The sequence below is a fragment of the Aquila chrysaetos genome, chromosome 9, assembly GCF_900496995.4.
Source record: "Aquila chrysaetos chrysaetos chromosome 9, bAquChr1.4, whole genome shotgun sequence".
Classification (NCBI taxonomy): domain Eukaryota; kingdom Metazoa; phylum Chordata; class Aves; order Accipitriformes; family Accipitridae; genus Aquila; species Aquila chrysaetos.
In genome coordinates, this window is record NC_044012.1 from 30389545 (window position 1) to 30413560 (window position 24016).

At 43.4% G+C, this 24016-nt stretch overlaps 2 protein-coding genes across 4 annotated transcripts; one reads left to right on the plus strand and one right to left on the minus strand.

Annotated features, from left to right (window-relative positions):
- The first annotated feature begins 450 nt into the window (after window positions 1-450).
- On the plus strand, window positions 451-18091 carry SART3 (spliceosome associated factor 3, U4/U6 recycling protein). Of its 2 annotated transcripts, none has more exons than XM_030024634.2 (19): window positions 451-671; window positions 1592-1718; window positions 2800-2904; window positions 4356-4540; window positions 5575-5680; window positions 6440-6564; window positions 7044-7199; window positions 8375-8513; window positions 8932-9039; window positions 9456-9533; window positions 9741-9799; window positions 10959-11068; window positions 11356-11468; window positions 11882-11958; window positions 12343-12511; window positions 13236-13684; window positions 14392-14544; window positions 16229-16416; window positions 17045-18091. In XM_030024634.2, the coding sequence occupies exons 1-19, from the start codon at window positions 486-488 to the stop codon at window positions 17223-17225; spliced, it is 2814 nt and encodes a 937-aa protein (XP_029880494.1). In that variant the 5' UTR covers window positions 451-485; the 3' UTR covers window positions 17226-18091. The 2 variants fall into 2 exon arrangements, with proteins under 2 accessions (XP_029880494.1, XP_029880496.1); XM_030024636.2 differs by having other exon boundaries at window positions 12343-12506; window positions 13234-13684.
- A 2020-nt stretch (window positions 18092-20111) lies between these two features.
- On the minus strand, window positions 20112-23771 carry FICD (FIC domain protein adenylyltransferase). Of its 2 annotated transcripts, none has more exons than XM_030024638.2 (3): window positions 23693-23771; window positions 22610-22951; window positions 20112-21653 (listed from the first exon to the last, which is right to left on the minus strand). In XM_030024638.2, exons 1-3 carry the CDS (start codon window positions 23769-23771, stop codon window positions 20578-20580), a joined length of 1497 nt encoding a protein of 498 aa, XP_029880498.2. In that variant the 3' UTR covers window positions 20112-20577. The 2 variants fall into 2 exon arrangements, with proteins under 2 accessions (XP_029880498.2, XP_029880497.1); XM_030024637.2 differs by lacking the exon at window positions 23693-23771 and adding an exon at window positions 23090-23421.
- Between the last annotated feature and the right edge of the window lie 245 nt (window positions 23772-24016).

Here is a 24016-nt window from a genome sequence, read left to right on the forward strand (position 1 = left end):
GCACCGCCGGGCGCCCACGTTTTACCCCGGGCGCGGCGGGGTTCGCCGTGTAAAGGAGGCGAGGGCTGAAGGCCGCCTGGCGGAAGAAGCTTCGCGCTGTCGCTAAAGCGATCAATAAACGCTGTTTCCAGTCACGACGCCGTTTTTATCGCGATAGCCGGTGCATGTGCGGCGGCCACACTCAATATGGCGGGCGGGCGGTGCCGCGCACGCCCCGGCCCTCCTCGGAGGCCCCCTGAGGACCTGGTCCCGAGGTGCCCGCGACTCCGCCTGCGCCTTAACCGAGAAGACAAGGGGTCCGGCCCCGGCGACCCTCACCGCAGCGTAGCCTCGGTGCGTAGCCGAGCGCGGGGTGCTGCGGGAGGCGGGTCGCCCCTCTTCTCGCAGCGCTCGCCCGGCGGCAGTGCGCGGCGGAGGGACAGGCGCCGCGAGGACAGCCCCGTAGGCCGGCGGAGCGCGGCTGGCTGTGAAGGGAGCTGCATAAGATGGCGGCGGCGGGAGCCGAGGCGGCTGCGGTGGCGGCGGTGGAGGAGGAGGAGAAGAAGCGGCTGCCGGAGGGTGACCCCGAGTCGGGGGGTGACTCAGAGGATGAGGGAGACTCGGAATCGTCTGGTGACGGAGAAGATGAGGAGAAGGAGAATGAGGCTGAGATCCAGCGGCTGGAGGAGCAGGTGGGGCCCGGCTGGGCCGGTGGCGGCGTGGGGAGGGGGCGGTGGGGTAGCACCGCGGCCTCCGCCCGGTCCAAGCCCTTAGCCCGGGGGAGGTGGTGTTGGAGGCCGGGCGGGGCCCTGCGCCGGTGGCCCGCCCGCGTCGCTATGAGAGACGCGTCGGCCCCGGGGCTCCGGGGAAGGCTCGTCCCGGAGAACCGAGGCCTCTCCTCCTGGAGACCCGGCCTTAGTGGGGTCTTCCTTTTTGTGACTGCCTGCTGGAATAGCTGCGGCGGTAGTTGGGGAAAAAAAAAAAATAAAAAAAAATGTGTGGCTGCTCGTGTAGTTTGACGCTGGGAACTGTCAAGACGTGAATGTTTGGAGTCTTAAGTGGAAACTAAGTGTTTCGGTTGGGCTTGTTTGGGGTTTTTTTGAGGGGGAAATTGGAGAGGAGAGCGCTAGGGGACAGTTTGTAGTCATTGGAAAAAACTCAGCTAGCTGTCTGGGGTTTTTTTTATTGCTTTTGAAGAAATCAAACCACATTTGGTTCTGTTGAAAAAGGCTTTCTTCATTTTGCACTCTTGGGTCTGTTTCTGCAGCTGTACTGCTGGTGTTAGCATTTGCACTGCTGAGCAGTAACCTTCAGAGCTTAGAGGCATAAGCAAAGCTCTAAGCTTAACTTTAAAGCTCAGTTAAACTTGGAAGTGTTTTTTATAAATGTCTGCTTGTGACCTGAAGGCATCTTGCAAACAATAGTGAAGTTTGGTGCAACTCTGTGTAGGGAGGTAGGTGTTGTTTGGGCTATGTGAACACATGATGAGATTTGTATGCCCCAAAAGAGAGTATGGGGTTCTGTTTTGCTAAATGTTTTCTGTTTTCTGATTTCTTCAAGTCCATCACTCAACAGTGCTTTTTAAAAAAAAATTTATTTTTTTTTTTTAAAGCTTTCCATCAATGCTTTTGACTATAACTGTCACTTGGATCTGATAAAGCTGCTCCGCCAGGAGGGAGAGCTGGTCAAGCTCAGGAGAGCTCGTCAGAAGATGAGTGAGCTCTTTCCACTTACTGAAGGTATGGAACATCTTCTTCTCATGTTGCAGCTGATAGAGCTTAACCATCATCCATGTAAAATACCATTGTTTCAGTAGTGAAATAATATGTTTGTGCCAGGCTTCAACAACATTGTTCCAGTCCAGAGAAACCTGAAAGAACAGATCTGGGACTTCTTCAACTCTGAATGCTGCTGGTATTAATGGCCAGCATTGAGCTTGGCGTCTGCCAGACACAGGGTAGCGAGCCTGTTGCAGGAATTTGAGTTCTTGCCACTTGTGACTGCACTGTCCTGCCCTGTCCTCTGCCAGAGGCTGCTGTGGTAGCTTGGAACTGGTGAGAGGGGGTGTTTGTGTGCGCCCACCTACTCCAGTCTGTCTGTCTGTTAGCTGGGTGAGTTGCTGCTAGGATGCAACCTGCTGTAGCCCAGGGACAGGCGTACGTTTGCTTGTGCTGCCTTTGCTGTAGGGCTGGTAACATACAGCTGTGGGATGGCAGCACTGAAACGGCTGCAGTCACTTAGTCAGTGAATGTGACTCAGAGCCCAAACTCCTGCCAAAAGTTTAATTTCACAGTCAAGCAGCAAAAAAATACGATGTTGGTGGAAGTTATAGGTAGCCCTTGAAGTGGGTGTTTCTTTTTTATTCATAACATAGAGGCAGTGTAAATATTGCAGAGGCTGCTCTGCCAGTGTGCTTTTAGCCTTGGCAAGGGAAGGTTTCCTAATATGTGTGTGGAAACTTGCAGTCTCTAAAGCCATTTACTGTTTCTTGTAAAAGTGTGAGAAAGGGTGTACCTCTGGATGCCTCTTTGGTTACTGGTACATACTGATCCTCTGCCCAAGGTACTGATAAATTGCTGCTTGCAACTTCTGCTCTCTTTAAATATAAGTGGTCTTGTTTAGTACCAATTTGAAAAGGTCTATAATAAACTTTTAAATTAACTGTGAGTAGTTGTGGAGGCTAAAATTGCTGTCTTCTCTCCATTGGCCCCCTCCCCATTTTTAAGATTGTTATTAAAAACTCTCACAAAAAATTCAACAAGTGGATTTAACTTATTCTTTCTGAACATTGGTGATGTGTTCTAAACTTCTTCCTTTCAGAAATTTGGCTGGACTGGTTGAAGGATGAGATAAAAATGGCTTCTGAAAGCTCTGAGCGAGAGAAGGTTTATGAACTGTTTGAGAGAGCTGTGAAAGACTACATCTGTAAGTTGTTAATATATGCTATAAAATGTATTGTGTTGCATTCAGATTATGGCTTTCTTTTTCTAGAAAGGTTTCTTCCTTCTGATATAATGCAGAAATTGGACCAAAAATGTTGCTGTGAAGTAACTTTCAGTTTTTCTGAAGCATTGGAGTTAAGGCCATTCAAAGGCAATGCTTTAAATGCTACTGCAGTCTTTAAGATCTTCTAAGCAAATGTTGTAAGAACTTTTAAATGCATATTTTGCACTTCTCTAGTCTCTAAGAGTAGCAGGTATTGTTCTCACTTAGTGAATGCTTTCTCCATTACCCGTTACGGGTTCTTTAGCTCTTTCTTTGAGGAAGGTGAATGCTTTTAAAAGGCTCATTTCTACTCCTGTCTTCTGTGTTAGTTAGCACAGTCTTTGCTGCCACTTCCGCTATGTGATAGCTCTTTCGGAACAGTTTGTAATTACTGTCTGGGAGACAGCATTCCTGAAACCCTGTGAAGTAGGTAACCCTAGCCATGCTGTAGTACCGGACTCTGATCATCCTTGTTAAAAGTGAGGGAAGTATGTGCTGTCTTCATTTGTCAGGACCTGGCTGCAGCTGTAGCTTAAAACTTTTAGCTTAAAACAGTGAGTAACTGCGTGCCCTTTGGGTATTGTGATAAGGTGCTGAAAACGTGAAGCCTGAAGAAACAGAGGGCTTGGTAACATCGAGGCAAATCCCTTGCAGAAGCTATATACAGAATGTCATATTACAGCACCGGCATAGCTGGTCTCGCAGGGTGTTGGTGATCGTTCAGGAAGGAGGAATGGAGAGGTGAAGAACTAAGAGGAGGCATTCTCTGGATCTGCTGGGTGGATTGCACTTGGGGTTTGGCAGGACAATTTCTGGAGCCTGAGATGTGCAATCTAACATCCATTGGTAGGATAGTCTCTGCTGGGGGTCCCTGAACCTATTTTGGTCAGAGACTGCTATTGGTGGGAGAGGTGCCAGGCAGCTAACACTATTCTGGCACCTCCTCCTCACCTTCATAGTTATGCTGCTTAAGCAGGTGCTGAACAGGTGAGTATAGGAGTCTGGAAAGAGGAAAAGGACCTACTTCAATCTGAGTTATGTAGGAGTGCGACAGCTTTGTGGTCCGAGCTCTGCATGTGTGCTCGAGAAAAGTGAAGTTGCTGTTAGGAGGTCTTGATGCATCTCTGATGTAGCTTGTGTACCAGAGGTGGCATATGGTTGGTGTCAGTAACAACCACAAGAATGACTTCTTTCAGAAGAAAACTGTAGCTGCTGGTGCTGAACCAAGAGCATGGAATAAAATAGTTTAACTTTTCTTTACTACATTGAATGGTAAAGAAAATTGTCCTGTGTTGGTCTAATTATATGCAGCAAATGAGGTGTTTGGGAAGCAGAGAGTTGCCTTTATTTTTGAGAGGATTAGGTCATCTGTTTCTCATAACTTTGTTTAGGTCCTGAAATTTGGTTGGAATATGCCCAGTATTCCATTGGTGGCATTGGTCAGGAAGGAGGAATTGAGAAAGTTCGCTCAATATTTGAGAGAGCATTAATTGCAGTTGGACTGCATGTGACGAAAGGAACAGCTTTATGGGAAGCATACCGCGAGTTTGAGAACGCCATACTGGAAACGGCACAGGTAAGGCTGGTCTCCTGGGCTCTTGTAAGAAGTAAGTTGTGGTGTAGTTTCTGAAGTCATCTTGTGCTACCCCTTCATCAGTCTCTTCTGAGAAAAGAGGCTGTAATGTCACACAGTTGTTTCTTTTCAGGTGTAGAAACTGACCCTTTTGGTCTGGGAAAAACATTCTATGTATTTAGTTGATAGAGTAATGGATTTGTGTTTAAATAAGATCAAAAAATCTCATTTCCAGACGCAAAGTTTCACTCTGCTGCTTTAGCTTGAACTGGCAAGAATAGCTTTAAATTGAGTAGCTTCATTATTAAATGATGTTCTTGCCAGTGAATATTTTTGCAACGTAGTCAGTCATGTTTACATTTCTAGACTGTTTTCTACTTCAGCTTTTAAATCATTCATTATTTCACACTTTTTTGACTTTTGGATGATAGTGTATTATCCCTGGAACATACAGTTTGACATCTGTGAAAGATACCTTTTACAAGATAGCCAGAATGTGAATATTTCTTTTTATTTTTTGTAGCTTATTCGGAAGTTAAAAGATGTCCCTGCCCATGCTAGGGAGGGGGTGGAACTAGATGATTTTTAGAGGTCCCTTCCAACCCCATTCTATGAAATGCTTGTAACAAAGGAGTAATGGGAGAACAGCCTTTCATTCACAAACAGAAAGAAAGCTGGAAGTTTTAAATCATCTGTGCACACACGAAGGATTTATTGAAAAACCATTTGGCAGCACAGTGGGTTTGTGAAATGGCACGATCGCATGCTGCTTACTTTTTTTTCAGGTTATCATTTCCCTGTGCATGTGTCAGCTTTCAGTGAGGAATGCTTTTCACATTCATCCAGCTTCTGAGTCTAGCAATTTCCAAGTTTTAGCTTTCACAGCAGTGACCTGAAATGCAAGTTGGCTGTGTCTGTTCCTCAAGGATCATGTAGTCATTTGGAGCCCAGATCCCCCAACTCATAAACAATACCCCATCACGTTCATCAGCTTGGACTTGAGGGAACTGATTAAATTTCAATCCTTTTGTTTGTAGCCAGCTCCTGGCAGTGTTCCATCTCCTGAGCAGCAGCAGATGCTCTGCAGCCAGCTTGAGAAGATCCACACGCTGTTCAGGCGCCAGCTGGGGATCCCGCTGTTAGGTAAGAGCTGGTGCACTTGGAGAGATGGCATGGATAAGCCGTGTTACAGTGATCCAGGCATTAGTTGTGATTATTCTTTTGGTAGAGCCACACAAGCTGTAGCTGTAGTACTTGTGTATTCTTTAATCAATGACGTTTGCCTGTCTTTAAGGCCTCTTGAATAATGCACAGATCCCTTTTGTTCAGAAATATTCTTACTCATTGAAACTTGGTTTATCTGTTTCTTCATTACATAATTTGAGGCTATTTAAGTACAAGTGATGAGCACAAAACATGACTATTAGGAACTAGGACTTCAGCTGTGATGATCACTGGATAAGAACCTTGGTTGGTACGGAGTAGTACGTGCTGACAGCTGTGTTGTTAGAATCCTGCCATATCTAGCTCATACTTTAAACTCCTTGAGTCCCTTTTCTTGCTGCTTTGCTTATAGGAGAAAGTTAAGTACAGTTCTTTGACTTCATTTGCATATTGAAAGAATTTGGCTTCTTCTCTTTTCTTTAAAGCCTTGGGAGAATCTTGCCACTTTAGTTTTCTAAATCCAAATAGGTAGTTTTAATATAACTTGCCCTGAATTTGTGTTGTAGTGCACTGTATAAGATGAAGCGTCTGAACCCTTTAAGCATGCAGTAGTGTGACAGTTAAGATCGAAAGCGTAAATAAAAATACAAATATGTGTTAGAATCAAACGTAGCTTGAAATCTGGTTATTTAGTCCCATAAGTGCATTATTGATGGTGTTTCATGTTTGTTTTAATAGATATGGAGGCTTCATATGCTGAATATGAGGAATGGTCAGAAGATCCAATACCAGAAACAATAATAAAGAATTACAAAAAAGCTCTACAGCAATTGGAGAAGTGTAAACCATATGAAGAGGCACTGGTAATGCTGTTACTTATACCTTGCTTCAAAACTAAGAGTTAATTGCTTTGGGGTGATTTTTTCTCCCCCCCCCCCCCTTTTTTTTTTTTTTTTCCCTAGTCTCAGAGATAAAGCAGCTGAGTATTACTAGGTGACTCTTTCAGCTGTGAGCAATGTGCAAGAAGCCTCACAACTGGGTATACTGGAAACTATTGAATCTGTTGACTGTGTCGGGCCACCCTGAGGTGCGCATGAGTACTCTGGCTGTTTCCTCCAGCATTGATGAGTATGCTAGGCTAAGAGGAGTAAAAAGTAGGGATCTGAATGGCTTAAGAACCAGGGTGATATTCAGAGATATGTGAAAATCAAAAGCTGTTGATACTTAGAGGCCAAGCTCTTGTCTGAAATTTTGAGAGACCTACTCTGAGTAACAATTGAACTGTTTGAATTGTGCTTTATTTAGACGACTTTAATTTTTTGTATCCCTGTTTGTTTTATAGCTGGGTGCTGAAACACCAAAGCTAGCAGAATATCAAGCTTACATTGATTTTGAAATGAAAGCAGGTGATCCAGCTCGCATTCAGTTGATCTATGAGAGGGCTTTGGCTGAGAACTGCCTTGTGCCAGATCTTTGGGCACGCTACAACCAATATTTGGTAAGGAAAAAAACAGATGTTTGAGGTTTTATTTTCCTGTCTTGTTTTTTTGTTTTTGGTTTTTTTTTTTTTTAATCTTAGTGTCTAACAAACAAATGACCAGTAAGTTCTAACTCAGTCCCATCCCTTAGTCTTTAAATTCTTCAGAAGCTGATTTTCACTTCACCTTTTGGTTTCTTTCTGTTTTCAGTGGTGTGTTTATTGATCAAGTGAGTATTTCCTCACTTTTTCCTCTAGCTGTGTGTTTTCTCTGCGGAATTAAACTGGGGGTGGGCATCGAGGTTTGTGCTATCTGGCAAAGGGTTGGCTAGGTGTAACCAGCTGTACTGTAAGCCCTGGCATTGTCTCTGGTAGCAAGGCATTGCTTCTGAGGATGTCCCTCCTTTTCTTGTAGCTTTTGTAGGCAAAGCAGTTCAGTGCTGTCTGAATCACTGGGGAGCCTGCCTGTCCTTCAGGAGGCACAGATAAATTAATGAAAGTGCCTGTTTGAGGGTTGCCAGTGCTCTCTGGAATGTTTTATGGTGGAGAACAAAAAACTTAATTTACCAACAAGCTGAAACAAACCCAGATGTTTAGTTTATATTTACATGTGGGCTAGTTTGTGCAGTTTGAAAATCATATTGAACTTGAGAGGCAGGGCTTTACCTATGGATGGAAGGGCAATCTATTAAGAGATCAGTGTAACTCTCTACAGGAGGCTTATCTAGGCTGAGTTGCTCCATTGTCTCTTTATCTTACCAGCCTGAGACGGCAGGTTGCGGGTGGAACAGCGACTGCCTGAGTAGGCTATGTGTGCACCCTCTTTCTTGTATCCTTTCCTCCCCTCTTCTTAACGTACTAAGAACAGTTGGGAATTTACTCAGTGCCTTTATTATATTTATCTCATTGGCAGAAAATACCTAACTGGCTTGGTTAGAAGCAGACAGTTAGGTATTGCAGACTGAATAAGGTGTGGAGTTCTTGTTTGTGTTGCTCCTGAGCATATCCTTTCTGATTTGAAGGTGTTCACTGGGTTTTTAGGAATATAGAATTTAAAATACCCATCTTGTCTTAGTTTTTCAAATATAAAATGAAAGTACTCTTTTTAAGGTGTTGGCTCCTTGTAAGCTTGTATTTGTCTCGGATGGTCTCTCTGGCTACCAGGAACTTAAAACTTTGTTGTATGGTTATTTCAGGACCGGCAGCTGAAAGTGAAAGAATTGGTCTTGTCTGCTCATGACCGTGCTGTTAGGAACTGTCCCTGGACGGTTGGACTGTGGATTAGATATCTTTTGGCGATGGAGAGGCATAGAGTTGATCACGGCATTATTTCTGGTAAAGAAAGACCATCTCAGCGAAGCTTCTTTACAGTACAGAACTGCTTTCTGCACTCTGAGTAATGTGTGACAAATGGTGACTTGTAGGACGTTGTAGGATTTGTTTTCATCCTGCTGCAACAGTCTTAAAGCTGATGAAATGTACAGTAGTGTGCTTCTAGGGCAAAGCTGCTTTTGCTGAGCAGCTTCAATTCTGAACAAGCAATGAACAACCTTGCATGAACATTACTGAATTAAACTGGCTTTTAAATTCACTTTCTAAACCAATTTACTATATGTAGGATTTCTTGTGTTTTCCTGTCTTCCTAGAAATGTAAGGTGTCTATACTTTTGTGCTATACACTGTGGCTTGCTAATTTTGTCAATATCTGAAAAGTAAATATGTTTGTGTGGGTGTTTTCCCTGTTTTCTTTCAGAAATGTTTGAAAAAGCTCTGAATGCAGGTTTTATTCAGGCAACGGACTACGTAGAAATCTGGCAGGCATATCTTGATTACCTAAGAAGGAGGGTGGATTTTACACAAGGTATATATGGTATATGTGTGAATAAATATTTGAACTGTCCTCTATGTACCTCTCTGAAGCAGTGGCATTACTTTTTAAAAAATTTTAACAGTAGTTTCCTATCTTTCACAAAAACTACTTTCTGGCCAGTTAGTGTCTATAAAATATATGAACTTGGTTTAAAGCAGCTCCTTGCTGACAGAATAGATTGTGCTTTTGCAAAAATGCCCTGGCTTATATTTTAGGTACTAGATGTTTTTTTTATTATGCATGTAGTGAGTTTTACTGAAGTAATAAATTTTGGCCCCTATTTTTTTTTTTTTTTTTCATTCCCCCACCTCCCAGTAAAATAACTGTGGGTGTTAGGGAGAGGTTGTAGTGGACAGGAGATGAAAATTAAATTATTATTTTAAGGCAATTCTTTCTTTCTTCTAAAGACTCAAGTAAAGAACTAGAAGAGCTGCGGTCTGCATTTGCACGTGCTGTGGAGTACTTGAAACAAGAAGTAGAAGAGAGTAAGTTAAATCATCTGATATATTGTTTTCTCTTCTTCAAAATATTTTTTTGTAAGACCAGTTTTCTACACAATGTTTAACTGGTCTTCAAGGGTCTCACATTTTAAGAAAGCTACAGATAAACATTTCATCTACAATGTAGAACTTGTTTAGTAAACACTTTATTTCCAAGAGCCATTCACAAACAGTACTTATTTTTATTCCCAGGATTCAGTGAGAGTGGAGATCCATCCTGCACCATCATGCAGAACTGGGCAAGAGTTGAGGTGATGTTTCTACCTGCTGTGTTTAAATTGGTAGACTAGAGGAAATTGATCATTTTAACACTCCAAGTGCAGAATGCAATTCTTTTGTACTTTGGCATTTTGTCTGGGTAACTTCAATGAGTATATCTTTCTTTTTCCACTCCTGTGTCTGGACTGGTCAAGCATGTAGTATAGATTCATACTGAAAGCACAACATCCCAGGAAAGAAACAGCATTCTCTGTGAGAAGGTGGTCAGGATTGTTAGCATGTTTGTACTGCTGTGACTGCAGTATGGCACAGAAATGTGTGAGTAGTAACTTGGTTATCAGGCTAGCCACAGTGGCTTGGAACTGCACACTGTGTCTGTGAACTGCCTTGAATCCTGCCTAGTTTAGTGCTGCCTACGCTAACTAGTTTCAAACTAGTACAGGTATCAGTGTGCTGGTGCAGTCACTGCCTGCGAGTGGATGTTTTATTTTCCTTCCTTTGCCACAGGCTCATACGAATCAGGATAAGTCATGTTACTTTTGTGCTATAATTTTTCTGGGCATAATGCATGGGATGGATTGCCAAAGTCTTGGGCATTGTAATCCTCCTGAACAATGTGGGCCTGAATCTGAATTAATTACTTTCACTTTCTGTCCACTTAGTGAAGGGAGAAAGTGGATACATCCAGGTGTGATGCAGCTTATGCTAAAGCAGTTCTAATAAGTCAGCTGTCTAGTGTACTCATGTACCTCTACATTTAGATCAGGTGAATCCCACTTGGGTGCCTTAATCCATTTCCCCTCTTCCCCTGTGCCCTTTCCTAAGCACTCCTTCCTGCTCCATTTCCTAAAAAATTCTAGACTGAGAACTGGGTTTGTGTTTAAGTGCTCTGATGACGAAAGGAAAAGTTTAGAAGCAACTAAGTTTTTTTTTTTATAATGACCAAAATGAGATGTATGTGGGAGCCAGAAACCAAGATTGATATAACAGGTGGGCAGGGAAGTATTATTCAGTAGTAGGATTGCGTTAGGTGTTCACTTTGATTGCTCTAAGGAGAAGATCTGTCTTCCTGGGGCTATGTGCATCATCTGTGGTGTTTTCTTGTTTTGGGGGCTGGAGGGAGGCAGGGGAGTAATGGCGTTGAACAAATAATCCTAAATTATACTGAGTGCTTTGGATGCTGTGTTTCAGGCCCGCTTATGTAACAACATGCAGAAAGCCAGAGAACTCTGGGACAACATTATGACTAAAGGAAATGCCAAATACGCTAACATGTGGCTGGAGTATTACAACCTAGAAAGGTAAGAGCTTGGCTGGCTGGAAGAGTTAATTACCTTTTTAGTTTCCTCTCTGTGTGAGACAAGACTTAGATACTTAGTATGGGTATACTTCATATGGGTTTATAATATGCTTTTGAGCTTCTTACAGAAGCTCTGCAGTATATTTGAGAAGTATTACAGCAACAATGTGTAGTGCAAGTTTGCTGGGGAAGGAGGAAAAACATTTGCATAGAATGTAGTTAAGTGTCCTGTCTTGTAATCTTGATGTGGAGGATTTGCTCCTTACTGCCATGGTTTCCCTACTGCAGAGCTCACGGTGATACTCAGCACTGCAGGAAGGCCTTGCATCGAGCTGTGCAGTGCACAAGTGACTATCCAGAGCACGTCTGTGAGGTGCTGCTCACACTCGAGAGAATAGAAGGTAACTAACTACATGTCATCTTGTTTTACCTAGTCCAGTTAGTGTACAATGATACAGAGTGACTTTTGATCTAGTGTTTTGTGTTCTGGTGAAGGCTTATTTTCTTTTCACTGCTGTAATATACACAAGCAGCTCTTTCCTTTTTTCTTCTTTTCTGGCCTGACTTGGAGCCTGCTGAAATTACTGGATTTTTGCATGCCTTTTTGGAGTGTCATATTATAAATGAGAGGCTTCTGCTCTGCTTGGTTTTTTTGTTTTCTTTTTCTTTGAAGGCTACTCATTATATTTAGAATTTTCATGTGTAATGGTTAATGTTAAGAGGAAGTTCCATGAACTCATTGACTCTTATTTTTCCAGAATTGTGTTTTCAAATTATGGGAAAGCTAAATACAAGGCTTTTTTTAATCCTTTAGGAACATTGGAAGACTGGGATGCAGCTGTTCAAAAAACAGAAAACAGATTGGCTCGAGTTAATGAACAAAGAGCAAAGGTCAGAACTCTGAATTATCTAAGCAGTTTATAGGAAATACCTATATTAAGAATCATGCTTGTCTGAATGTCAGTTTTCTAATGTTGATTCCCATAGATAAGCCTGAATTGTCTTAAAGCCTTAGAAATATTGATTTTAGTCTATGGTTAACCTCTTTTGATACTCTTCTATCTTTTACCTTTTGACCCTTGGACAGTTACAAGAGTAATAATGTGCACTCTGGGAAAGCTGTAAGAGCAAACAGTTGAGAAGTGCTTTAAATGATGATCCCATTAGCACTGTGTTTAATGTAGCGTAGGAGAAACCCCTCCAGGTTCAGTACTCTAGAAAATGCTCTGCAATCTGCAGTCACTAGAAAAAAAAAAATATCTTGCATATTTGTAGGCTGCTGAGAAAGAAGCTGCTCTGGCAAAGCAGGAGGAGGAGAAAGCTGAACAACGAAAGCAGGCTCGAGCAGAAAAGAAAGCTTCCAAAAAGGCTAAAAAAAACAGGATTGGAGACAAGCGCAAAGCAGATGATGATGATGAGGGTGAATGGGGACAAGAAGAAGAAGGTAAAAAAAAGCCAAACTTCAGACCTCTGGCAACAGGGTTATTGGTTGTCTCCCTTCTGTTAGAGGCAGTGAGGAAGTGGTATCTTTAGAGCTGCCATCTATTCAGGCTCTCTTTCTCCTAGATCTTTGTGATAGTGAAATGAAAGCAAGACTAAATGGTTTGTGATCAACAGAAGTATATGTTTATAAGAACTTCTCTAGGGCTTTTTGTATTTCAGAGTAATAGTGATTTTGTTTTTCTTCTTTGTTTAAAAAAAAAAATAGTCATTTTCCTGACTTGTTGAATGATGCTGAGGCATGTGTCTAAATTGGGTTATTCAGTATTGTAGCAGTCTCTTGGAAGGGATGGTAACAGAAGATTTTAATAGATTGCTGCCCCTGGGAGTTTTGAGAGCTCTTACATTTTTGTGTTTCTTACTTTTCCTATTAGACAAAGAGAAAGAACATGAATCAGTAGTTGTAACTGACAGAAAAAAGGAAAAAATATCCCTGTTGCTTTCATCTAAATACTTGCTGTCTTGGTCAAATAATCTGTTGTTACTCATTCTTAAAAACCTGAGGCAGATTTTTATTTTGTGTCTTTAATACCTGTCACTGTATTTGTGGTTTCACGTGCCATTTCCAAACTCTGTAGTGGTAATAATAGAGGACGGCATAATTTCAGTGCTGAAGGACATAGTGTAATTTTTTTTCTAGTAAGGCTTTCCATTTCATTAATCGGCAGAGCAGCCCAGCAAGAGACACAAGGGAGATGGTGATGGTGTACTTCCTGAAGAAGACATGGAGGTAGAAACTGGGCTGTTTGGAAGAAGTGGACCTGAAAAGCCAGATCGCCCAGCAAACCAGAAGGAAAAGGCATCTACCAGTCGAAAAGACATCCCCAAAGTTTTACATGACAGCAGTAAAGATAATGTTACTGTCTTTGTCAGCAACCTTTCCTACAACATGGCAGATCCTGAAGTGAAACTGAAAGAGCTCTTTGAGAGCTGTGGGGAGGTAGCAGAAATCCGTCCAGTGTTCAGCAACAAGGGGGTTTTCCGGGGCTACTGCTATGTAGAATTCAAGGAAGAAAAATCTGCTCTCCAAGCTCTTGGCTTGGATCGTAAAGTTGTGGAGGGAAGACCAATGTTTGTTTCTCCATGTGTTGACAAGAACAAGAATCCAGACTTTAAGGTAAACTTTTATTCTTTCAGGTAATAGGTTGAACAGTGGGACTGCATAGGAAAGCTTTCAGAGTATGTTGCTTTCAGAGTGCTTGCATCTAATGAATTCATGTTGTGCTATTTTGGAATGGTAATTTTATGTCTTAGCAGTAAAACTGTTTTCTGGGAGTTCTTGCGTCTTATGTTACTTTGCCATAAACCAGGATTGACATTAGCTTACTCCAAGATTTGCAGAAATCTGCTAATCTGAGCACCTTGTTAATGGTGTGATGTACCCAGATTCTTACCTGAGCATCTCGGTCTGTGAAGTACTTTTTTTGGTTGAGTCATACAGCTGTGGGCATTTGTTACACAACCCACTCATTCTTGTTAATGGTCTGTACTAGAGATCAGTTGTGTAATCAGTGGTTTCCTGCATTATGGAGTTTTTGTACAGAAAAACTTAATGTTCAGATGGTGACAACTAAGCAAGAAGACGTTATCAATGGCTGCCCTCATTGTAAAGGAGACATAGATGTTTAGAAGCATTTACTTGCAAGTCCTTAGTGTGTGCATGTGTTTATATGCAAATATCTTTCAAGATACTACTCATGGCTTTGAGGTAGTTTTGGATCATGCAGATATGAAGTACTCTGATAACCTTTTAGGGGTGTAATAGATTAAAATCCTTGGAGTCTCTGACTGGTTTGTGAACTAACAGCTGCCTTGTTTATTCAGGTGTTCAGGTATAGCACTACACTGGAGAAACATAAACTGTTCATATCTGGTTTGCCATTTTCCTGCACTAAGGAAGAGCTGGAAGATGTGTGTAAAGCACATGGGAATGTGAAAGACATTCGGCTGGTCACTAACCGAGCTGGAAAACCCAAGGTAGGCATCCTTAATCCACTCTTTAATTTCAAGAAATTCTTTGAAAAGAAGCTCTTTATGAAGTTTGGATACAAAAAGTAGGTTTTGTATTTAAAAGTTGCCAACCTGGCTTTGCATTAAAACTTGTAGAAATGCTTGGATTTATATAGCACAGTGTGCCTTTGTGCCAACAAATAAGAAGTAGGAGGGGAAGAAGAATTTTTCCAAAATACTTCTTAAATTGCACAAGTAGTATGTGTGATATAAATGGGATGGAGGGGAAGATGTTTACAGCACTATCAGTATAATAAAAGTAGACATTAGTAAGTCTGCAAAGAATATTTGTTTTTAAAGTAACTGACTAGACAGGGTTCACCTGGTATAACCGAGTCCCCTCCTCCCTTTCTTCAGTTTCTTGAGGCTATTGTTCATAACACCTGCTGCAATAACAGATATGCCAGTGAGAAAAGAGGCACCTCTTTCTGACAGGGCTCATTATTTCCATCCTGGAATAAATGACTCCTTGTTAAATAAGAGACTTTAAACCAGCTGCTGCTCTGCCAAAATTCTACCTGACACCTCGGCCATATCTGAATGTTGGGCACTTCTAACAGGTGCCATCTTGGGGTTGATGTATTTTCTAGCTTTTGGCAGTATCTCAAGTACAGTTCCTGTTGCATGCATACCTTGTAACGAGCGCTGTCATGTGTATCCCAAGTCTTGCAATCCACGTTCTGAACTTAGTTTCAGCTGGGATTCTGTATAAACCACAAATAAATGTACTTTGAATCTGATGTAAAAGAAAAAAATCTGTGTATTTCCTGTGGGATAATCCAAAAATGCAGCTTAAGGGTTTGAATGTCATTTAGAAGAATAACAATAACAGAACTGAGAGGTGATGCCTCCCAGCTAGTGTACTTGCTGTAGGAGCCTGCCATAGCAGATGCTGGGGGCTGCCCTTTTTTCTGTTTGCTGGAAATAAGACCCAATTACTGAAGGCGCACCAGCAGCAGTGTGGTTAGCAGCTGTTACTGCATGAAGTCAGCACAGATCCAGGTCCTGCAAAGAACGCTTTTGTCACCAGTCCCTGCTCTCAGGGCAGCAAAGCCAGTCTCTTTGGAGACAGCGCCTGTCAGTTTTGGTGGAGCTGCTTAAGATGGGTCTTACCGCTCTTGAAACCAAGGTGGCCATGATGGCTCTATGTTGGCAACTTGATTCCTTAGGTATGAGTTGTAGCTTAGTGAAGAATCACGGGAGAGTATATATATTTTTCTGTTCTAGCTTTCTGTTCTAGCTCTACAGATTGATTTATCTTTTATTCCACTATGAATCCAAATCTTTTCAATACCAGATTCAGCATGGATATATGTGTAATGTACATCTCAAAGGGAAGACTTGCCACTGACATGGTAGTTTATTATGTTTACTTTACTGGTATCTTGGTTTTCTTTTTCTTTTTTTTTTTTTTCCTTTTTAATACATCTTCCACAAATTAGGGCATCATGAATGAGAGTCAAGAAGTGCAGGTTGTAGATTTGTCAATAAGAATTTTTCTTTTTCAGCTAAAGAATACTGGGACTCTGAGCCATGTTTAGGTCTGCTTTCTGTACGATTTTCTTAGCAGCTGGCCAAATTATTTGCAAAAGCAGTCATGCAGAGACAGAAGCACTAAAACTAATGTAGGTTACCTCTTTTCCTTATTTAGGGCCTGGCCTATGTGGAATATGAAAATGAAGCTCAGGCCTCGCAGGCTGTGCTGAAAATGGATGGCTTGACAGTGAAGGAACACGTCATCAAGGTGGCGATCAGTAATCCACCTCTCCGAAAGCTGCCAGACAAGCCTGAGGCAGGCAGAGCCTCGCAGTTTGCGGTACCACGACAGGTTTACGGAGCGTAAGTATTGGTGAGGGAGGCTGCTTGGCAATGTTTAAAAAGGAAACACTGGGTTTCTTTATACACTAGAATGTAGGAATCTTCTCTAGAACATGAGAGAACATTTAAAAGGTGCTTAACTGTAAAAAAATTGGGTTGCTGGATTGATGAGGAAAAGCAGATTTTTCTTCTTTCACAATAGAAGCAGGTCTGTAGTGACTGAAAGTATTGGCTATTGGACATCCTGTTGGATCTGATGTTAGCACCTAAGCACCAATAACTTCCATGTCCTCTCATTCTGGAGAACCAGCTGTTGTTTGCAGTAAGCATTAAGGCTGCTCTTCCATTTTTTAGAGTGCTCCTGCTGCTTTGCATTGCATTGGTGTTGTATTGCATGTGCCCTATAGAAAACCACAGAGCTTCAGTTTCTGGGGGCTGTCGGGCAGTTGTTTTCTGCCAGGACTTAGGTATACTGTTTCAAAGGGCACCCATTGAAAGCTTTGCACTACTTATTACTGAAACAAATGACAGAAATAACATTTAAATGAGTGTTCTTCATAGTGAACAAAGTCCTTTGTGTTTCCCCAAGCTAAAACAGTGTGTTCAAAGAGCACTGGGATATTTTTAAATGTCACTTTTTGTTCTCCAGGCGAGGAAAGGGAAGGACACAGCTTTCAATGATGCCTCGTGCGTTACAGCGCCAGAGTAATCCTGTGGCTAAGGCTGAGAATGGGATGGTCCAGAACTCACCAGCAACTTCATCCGAACCCCCTGAGGAGCCTAAAAAGATGTCCAATGCTGATTTTGCCAAGATGCTACTGAAAAAGTGAGCAAAAAGTCTGCAGTCAGCGGGTCTGGTAAAATGTGAAATGCCTTTATGGAAGCCATGTTGTGTCCTTATGCTAGCAAGGAGAGAACGCCAGTCACAATCATGTGTAAATACTGTTCTGGACTACTGCATTCATCAAGATCAGTGTAGGATGGTACAAATCCAGGTTTTTCTCCTCTGTTTCTAAGAGCAAAGAGTTAAACTATGTTCTGGTAAAATGGCGTTATATGATCCCTCATATTGAGGGTAACAAGGGGGGGAAATATTTCCTGTACAGGTTGGGTGCCACATCAAGTTTTAAGAATACTTTATAAATATTTCTCTTTCATTAATGAATGAGATGCAATGTGAAAGCCTAGTGATAACCTTGTCAAGCTCTACTGGTCAGTTCAGATTGTGATGCAGTCATTCTCTCTGATAATGAACCCATTTTACACCTAAACACACACATGCAGGGACATTCATCTCCTTCCATTAAGAGTTAAATGGCAGATGCTAGTAACTTCACCACAATGGCCTATTTTAGTATTGGGAGAGTTTCTATACATATGTGTGTATATGTATATACACAAATACACATATATATGTATTCAGCAGTTAATGTTCTGTTTGAGTTGACCTGTTTTTTATATTGTGTATTTGTAAAAGACATTAAAATTATTATTTTTAAGTGTCATGAGATAATACTTAGATCTGGTAATTTTTGTTTCCCATAAAAGCTGTACATGTTGTTGCTGAGGACCATTTTTTTTGTTGTTGTTTTTGCTAGCTAGCTCATATGTCATTTGCAGGTGGTTTCTGTATGGTTTTGTACAAATGTGAAGTGCAAGCTGATGTTTCTTGGTTTATTAAACTCAAGTTCTCAAAGGTTTTCTATAAATACCGTTGCTTTTGTTTAAATGTGGGTGTTGGAACTGCACTTAACCTATGGCAGCTGGGTAATACGGATGTACCTCGCCTCTCAGGTGCACTGAGATACATGGTATCACTTGCATACCTTTAAGTAGCTCATTCCATCTAGTACAAATATCCTGGAATCACTTCAGTAATCACCTCAGACTTTAAAATAATCTGGTATGTGATCTTGGACAGAAATATTACTGCTTGTCTGACTAAAACTGATGCTAACTCTAGAAGTCAACACATGCAGGGGCCAAATGTGAGGGGGGACCCCAGTACCAACTTCACTTGTACAACACAAGTACTGCTGCAAATAAACACTATTTTCAGTGCTTACATTCTGTGCTAACTTGACTTGGCTTTACTTTGAAATGATTGAACCATGTAACATTGGCAGCTGTGGTGATACAGCAAGGGAGCAAGTTCTGTTGGTGCTTTGTCACTGTATGGTGTGCAGCCTCTTTGGCTAGCCATCCAGTATTATCCTGATGATACAGTGGGCTTGTATCTCAAAATCAGCTTAGAAACATTCTAATAACACTTCAATAAGAAGCTTTGATTCGTGAGGTGGGAATGCTAAGGCTGGCACTTAAGTTTCCTTTGGCTGCTGGGGTTAGACTTGCTGCTTTGGAACCTTCTGTAACACCTCACGCTGCAGTACAGTTGCAGGGAGCCAGGATGTGCACTGTGCCACTTGCTGCTCCACAAACTGAGCTGTGACTGCTTTTTAGTTCACTGCAGCAGAAGAGTGTTTTGAGAACAGCCTATTCCAAACAAAGACTTTTAATATTAAAATAGTTTATTAATCTGTTACTAAAATAACATTTTTTTTTTTTTCCACCGAGCTCTAAAGTGCAGATTTTATTTATATTCACCTTGCACTACAAAAATAAGCACACTTTGTAAGGACAGAACAACCTTCCTCATTTATTGTTTGCTTTCCCTGTCAGCAGTAATTGGTACATAAGCATGGAGTGGTGCCGTAGCATATAGAGAACTCCCAGTCTTGTCCTATTGTCTGCTTGTATAAAATGTGTCCTAACTACCTTGCAAGTAAGAGAGAGTTAGAAGGGAAGAAACTTAACACTGGCCTGGGACAGTCTAACAGCTTATGCTGTTTTGCAAAGGGTTTAAGCTTCATAGCACTCTAAACTGGAGTGAATGGAAGTTTTCTGACCTCAGAGATGTTTGTTGGGATCAATTACGCTGTTGCACAACTGCCAAGCAGGGGTGTAGGGAGCTATTCTTCTATGTTAGGCTGCAGGTGCTTTTACCTTAAAAACAAAGATAAAGTATGCTGCTTTGAACGGCACAGCAGCTTTCACATACTACACTAACTGCCACTGCAGCACAAAGAGGCTTCATGGGATTCTTGACGCATTCATCACAGTAATAACATGACCTAGTAATTAATTGTGAAAAGTTCTCTTGTGTAGATTGAAGAAACTGAAGTTTTTGGTAACACATTCTTACCAAAATGGCACAGTTGATAAATAATAAATTGATAATTGTCTCTCATAGTTATGTATAATAACCTTTTCTGCCCGCAGCTTTGCAGAAGCAAGTTCTTTTCAAACCCTGAACTGAAATGTATAAGGACAGTTGCAGTTTCCCAGGGCTTCCTGGGCTCTGAGGCAAAGCCTCAGTGCTAGGTAGTCCTTCTGTCTGAAGTACAGTAAAAGCACTCCGCAGTTCAGTGAAATAAGTCAGAGAGCATTTCTTCTCTTGTTCAGTCACATCATCTGTAATCTTAAACCAAATACTTCCCACTTCTTGTTCTACAAAACTCACCCTAAGAAAGGCAACTGAAAGTAAACATGCAAAGTGCTAGTGAAAACAGAAGTGGGAGGGGAGAGATGCCTTTGCTGAACTGGAGTTTAGCCTCCTTCCTGATCAGTACTGTCAGACTTGTATGACTGACAGGAAAGAGTCTGATTAATATAGCTGGGAAAGTGCTATTACTGCAAGTGTTGTGTTTTGGGGGTTGGGTTTTTTTGTGGTTTTTTTTTTTTTTTTTTTGAACAACAGGGAAGAGGTAACACAAAAGCAACAACTCAGTTAAGACTTTGTCTTGCCTAGCAGCTCCTTGACAAGGTAAGATGATGCAGTTGACTGACTAGGTGAAGGGTTGTGATTGAAGTGGCTTCTCGAAGCTTAATTTTAAGGAGAAACTAAATTCTGCTTCAGCTTGTTGAGCCCCTCTGCCACCTCTCCCCACCTCCTTCCAGTAGCACAAGCAAGTTGTAGTGCACAGTCAACATCAACAGTTCACATTTCGACTTGGCATTATGTATATAAATAAATTATATTAATTTAATCCAATGTAAGACACTTTAAATAAATGAAATGCTAAAAAGTGACACCTCCTGTTGAGTTATTTCCCAGCAGGAATACTGAGTGGCTTGGCGTTCTGTCCTCCCACGTGTTCACTGGCTCCTGAATGTCCACAACCCTCAGGTCTTGACAGGGATAGTTTGTTTGCATCCAGCAGTGCTGCCATCTGCTTCAGGTAAGCCCACGGAGTATTCTGTGGTGGCAATGAGCAACATGTCCAGAGTCGTCTCAGTACACTTAGCAATAAAGCGTATGAAAGGCCTTACATCGCCCTCGTTGGCTACTTCTAAGACATGGTAATACTCGGCCCGTTGCTCCTTGCGGATTGTGATGGGCGGGTAGCCTGCCTGCATTAGTATGAGGTTCATTAACAGGCGCGAGGTCCTTCCGTTGCCATCTACGAATGGATGGATGTAAACCAACTTGTAGTGGGCTAACGCAGCAAATTCCACAGGGTGCAAGCTCATGGCATCTTCTGAGTTAATCCACTGCACAAACTCCTGCATCTGTTTCTCAACATCTTGGGGATGTGGTGGTATGTGATGTCCTACAAACACCTGAGTAGTCCTGAACCGTCCTGCCTCCACTGGGTCGGCATAGCCCAGCACTCTCCGGTGTATCTCCAAGATGTCACTGATGGTTACAGAGCCTATCCGCGATACCAGCGTGGTATTGACATATTTCAAAGCTGCGTGCATGCCAATCACTTCATTTTGCTCCACTAAGCTTTTTCCAGGAACAGCATATCTGGTCTCAATGATGTGTCGTATTTCTGACAGCGTCAGAGTGTTTCCTTCAATAGCAACCGTGTGGTAGATGTGGTGATAATAGGACTCTTCCATCACTCGGCGCAGGGCAGAATTGCCTTTGGGGATTGCCATCACTTTTTTAACTTTGCTGTCAATAATGCTAAAATACCTCTGATCTATCTCTTCAACTAAAGGTAGCGTCCGGTCCCGATTAATCAAAGCCTTCTCGTTGCAGGGTGAAATGGTTAGTGCTTTAGAGTACAAATAGTCAGCTTGAAGAATGTCTTTTTCCTCTTCAGAAAAGATACCAAATTCATTCAGGGCATCCACATAATCAGGGTCCATTTTGAGGGCATACACAAAGAGTTTGTGGGCCTTCTCCCGCTTTCCTTGGCGCTTCATTTCGAGGGCTTGATTCAGAGCTGCTTTGGCTTCTAACTTCACTTCTGAAATGCAACAATAACAGTTAGATAACAGGGTAGTGAGTTTTACTGAAGACCTCTGGAGACCATCACTGTTCACTGATACAAAAATTAAATAAAGCCAGTCAGTCTGTCAGAACTGTAACAGAGAACTTGTATTCCAGCCTTTGCTGGGCTACAAGCGCAGAGGCTTATGCCACGTTTACAGGCCGAGTACGTGGCAGCAGAGCTGTTCCTGGCAGGAAGCGTGGTGAGGGATAATCTGTGAGCAGCATGGCTCAAGCTGGCCACAGGCGTGTAGCCATCCCGGCAAAACTTGCTTCAGCCACCAGGCTGCTTTGTGTGGGGCGACACAGAGTCTTAAATACATTCTCTTGGCAATAATGCCAGTTCTCTTGCTAGCAGCACAGCCCACAGCTGCTTACAGCACTTCTGTTTTTTCACTGAACTATCAAACACCTTCCCAGCAATAACAGCTTTAAAGTGAACAAAGATACAGTGCTGGAATGGTAATGATTCCTTTGACTGTCTTCCAAATTAACGTCCTGGCCAATAAAGGCAATGACTGCAGCCTGTCATTGCCAGAAAGGCTGTTCTATGACAGCCAGGATTTCAGGATTAATGCCGTGTACCCCAGGTTACTGTGTATTAAGTATACTCTGTATTCCAGTTACCTTAACAGAACTTACTAGTACTGAAGTCATGAGGAAAAACTTCTGAGAGGCAAAGCAGCGCTGAGAGAACACCAGCACATCGCCCTTCTGTGGTGCAGGGCAATGGAATGCAGTCAGGCTGGCTATGGCATGTCTGACCTCTGGGTTGTTTACAGCTGATGTTAATTTGCAGTTGGGCAGTGAGAGTTCGTTACCATTATGGAGTACAGGAGATCATCAGGTAGGGGGGAACAGATCTCTAGATGTGGGTTGTTATTATACAGAGAGTCAGCTGTTCCCCTGCACCTGCCCTGGGGACACTCTTACCTGGGGAGGCTTTGCCTTTCAGCACCAGCAGCTCCAGCCCATTGGAGGTCACGCTTAGTCCAGTTGTTTGTCCTGTGTATCTGGTGACCCCTGAGGAGCCTGCACCCAGTTTACTTTTCAGGAAGGAGAGTCCTTTGAGCACTGCGTGGCACTGGTCTTCCACAGCAGCCAACGGGAGCAGCAGCATCACGAGTGAGCCCAGAAGGAGCACAAGCACGGCCGCCCACCTGATTCGGACCCACAGGGTTATCCATTTCAACTCAGGATCTGTCGCCATAGACACGAGATTCATCCTGCTTCCAGTGCAGACACGAGGAACATCTCCTTTCCCACTGCTCCCACCTGGGAAGAGAAACAGCTTTAGCCAGAGCTCCGTGTCATGGGGCAAGCGTGGTGCTGGAGACGTGGCACCTGCGTGGACTTGTGCATACATCCTCTGGGTTTCTGTCACAGCTGTTAGGAGTTATCCCAAGCACCCACCTTTCCCTGCCACCTCTAAGCACATCAGGCCAGGGTGCGCGCTGTATTCGGTGTAACGCAAATCCTTATGGGATCCGCTACATGTTAATGTGACAGCAGCAGCAGGAGGAGACATTGATGCCCATGAGCAGCATGGGCACCAGGCTCTGCAGGGATTGAAGGAGCTCTGTCCCGTACATGTATGGCACAGCTACCCACCTCCTCCCTCCCCCAGCTCCCAGCCCTCCTCCAGCCCTGCGACCCCTGAAGGCAAAGGCTCCAGGCTCCTGCGCGTCCTCCCGGTGTGGAAATCCGCCCCCAGACCCCCCTGTTCCCCTTCAGCCGCCGCTCCTCCTCCAGCGCCGTTCCCTCCCCACGTCTCCCTCCCCAGCCCGGCCCCCCTCACCCCCAGCTCCTCCCTGTCCAGGACCCCCGGTTCCTCCCCCCCTCCCCCGGCCCCAGTCTCCCCTCAGGCCGGCATCCTCCTCACCACCGGGCCCACCTCGGCCCGGGTCCCCGCAGCCCCCAGCCTCCCCTCAGGCCGGGGTCCCCCTAACCCCGCCAGCACCCCCGGGGTCCCCTTCGCCCTCAGGATCCTCCCCCGCCCCGGGTCCCCCCCGTCACCTTTGCCGCCTCCTGGAGCCGCCGGCTGCCGGCTACAACAGCCCCGCCCCCAGGGACCCCGCCCTCCGCGCCCTGCCATTGGCTGAACCGCACTTCTTCTCCTTTCCTATTGGCGATCGCAGCGGATCCTTCTCTCTTGTGTTCCGCCCCCCCTTCCTGCCCTCGGCTTCCTGTGGCGTCTTCCGGGTAGCACCACACCCCCGACGCCGGAGAGGCTCGTGGAGGGTGAGAACTGGTGAGCGTTCACGCCAATCATAGGAGGAGCAGCCAATGAGAAGGGAAGATAGAGGAGGGGGCGGGCCCACTCGGCTAGTTAAGGACCGG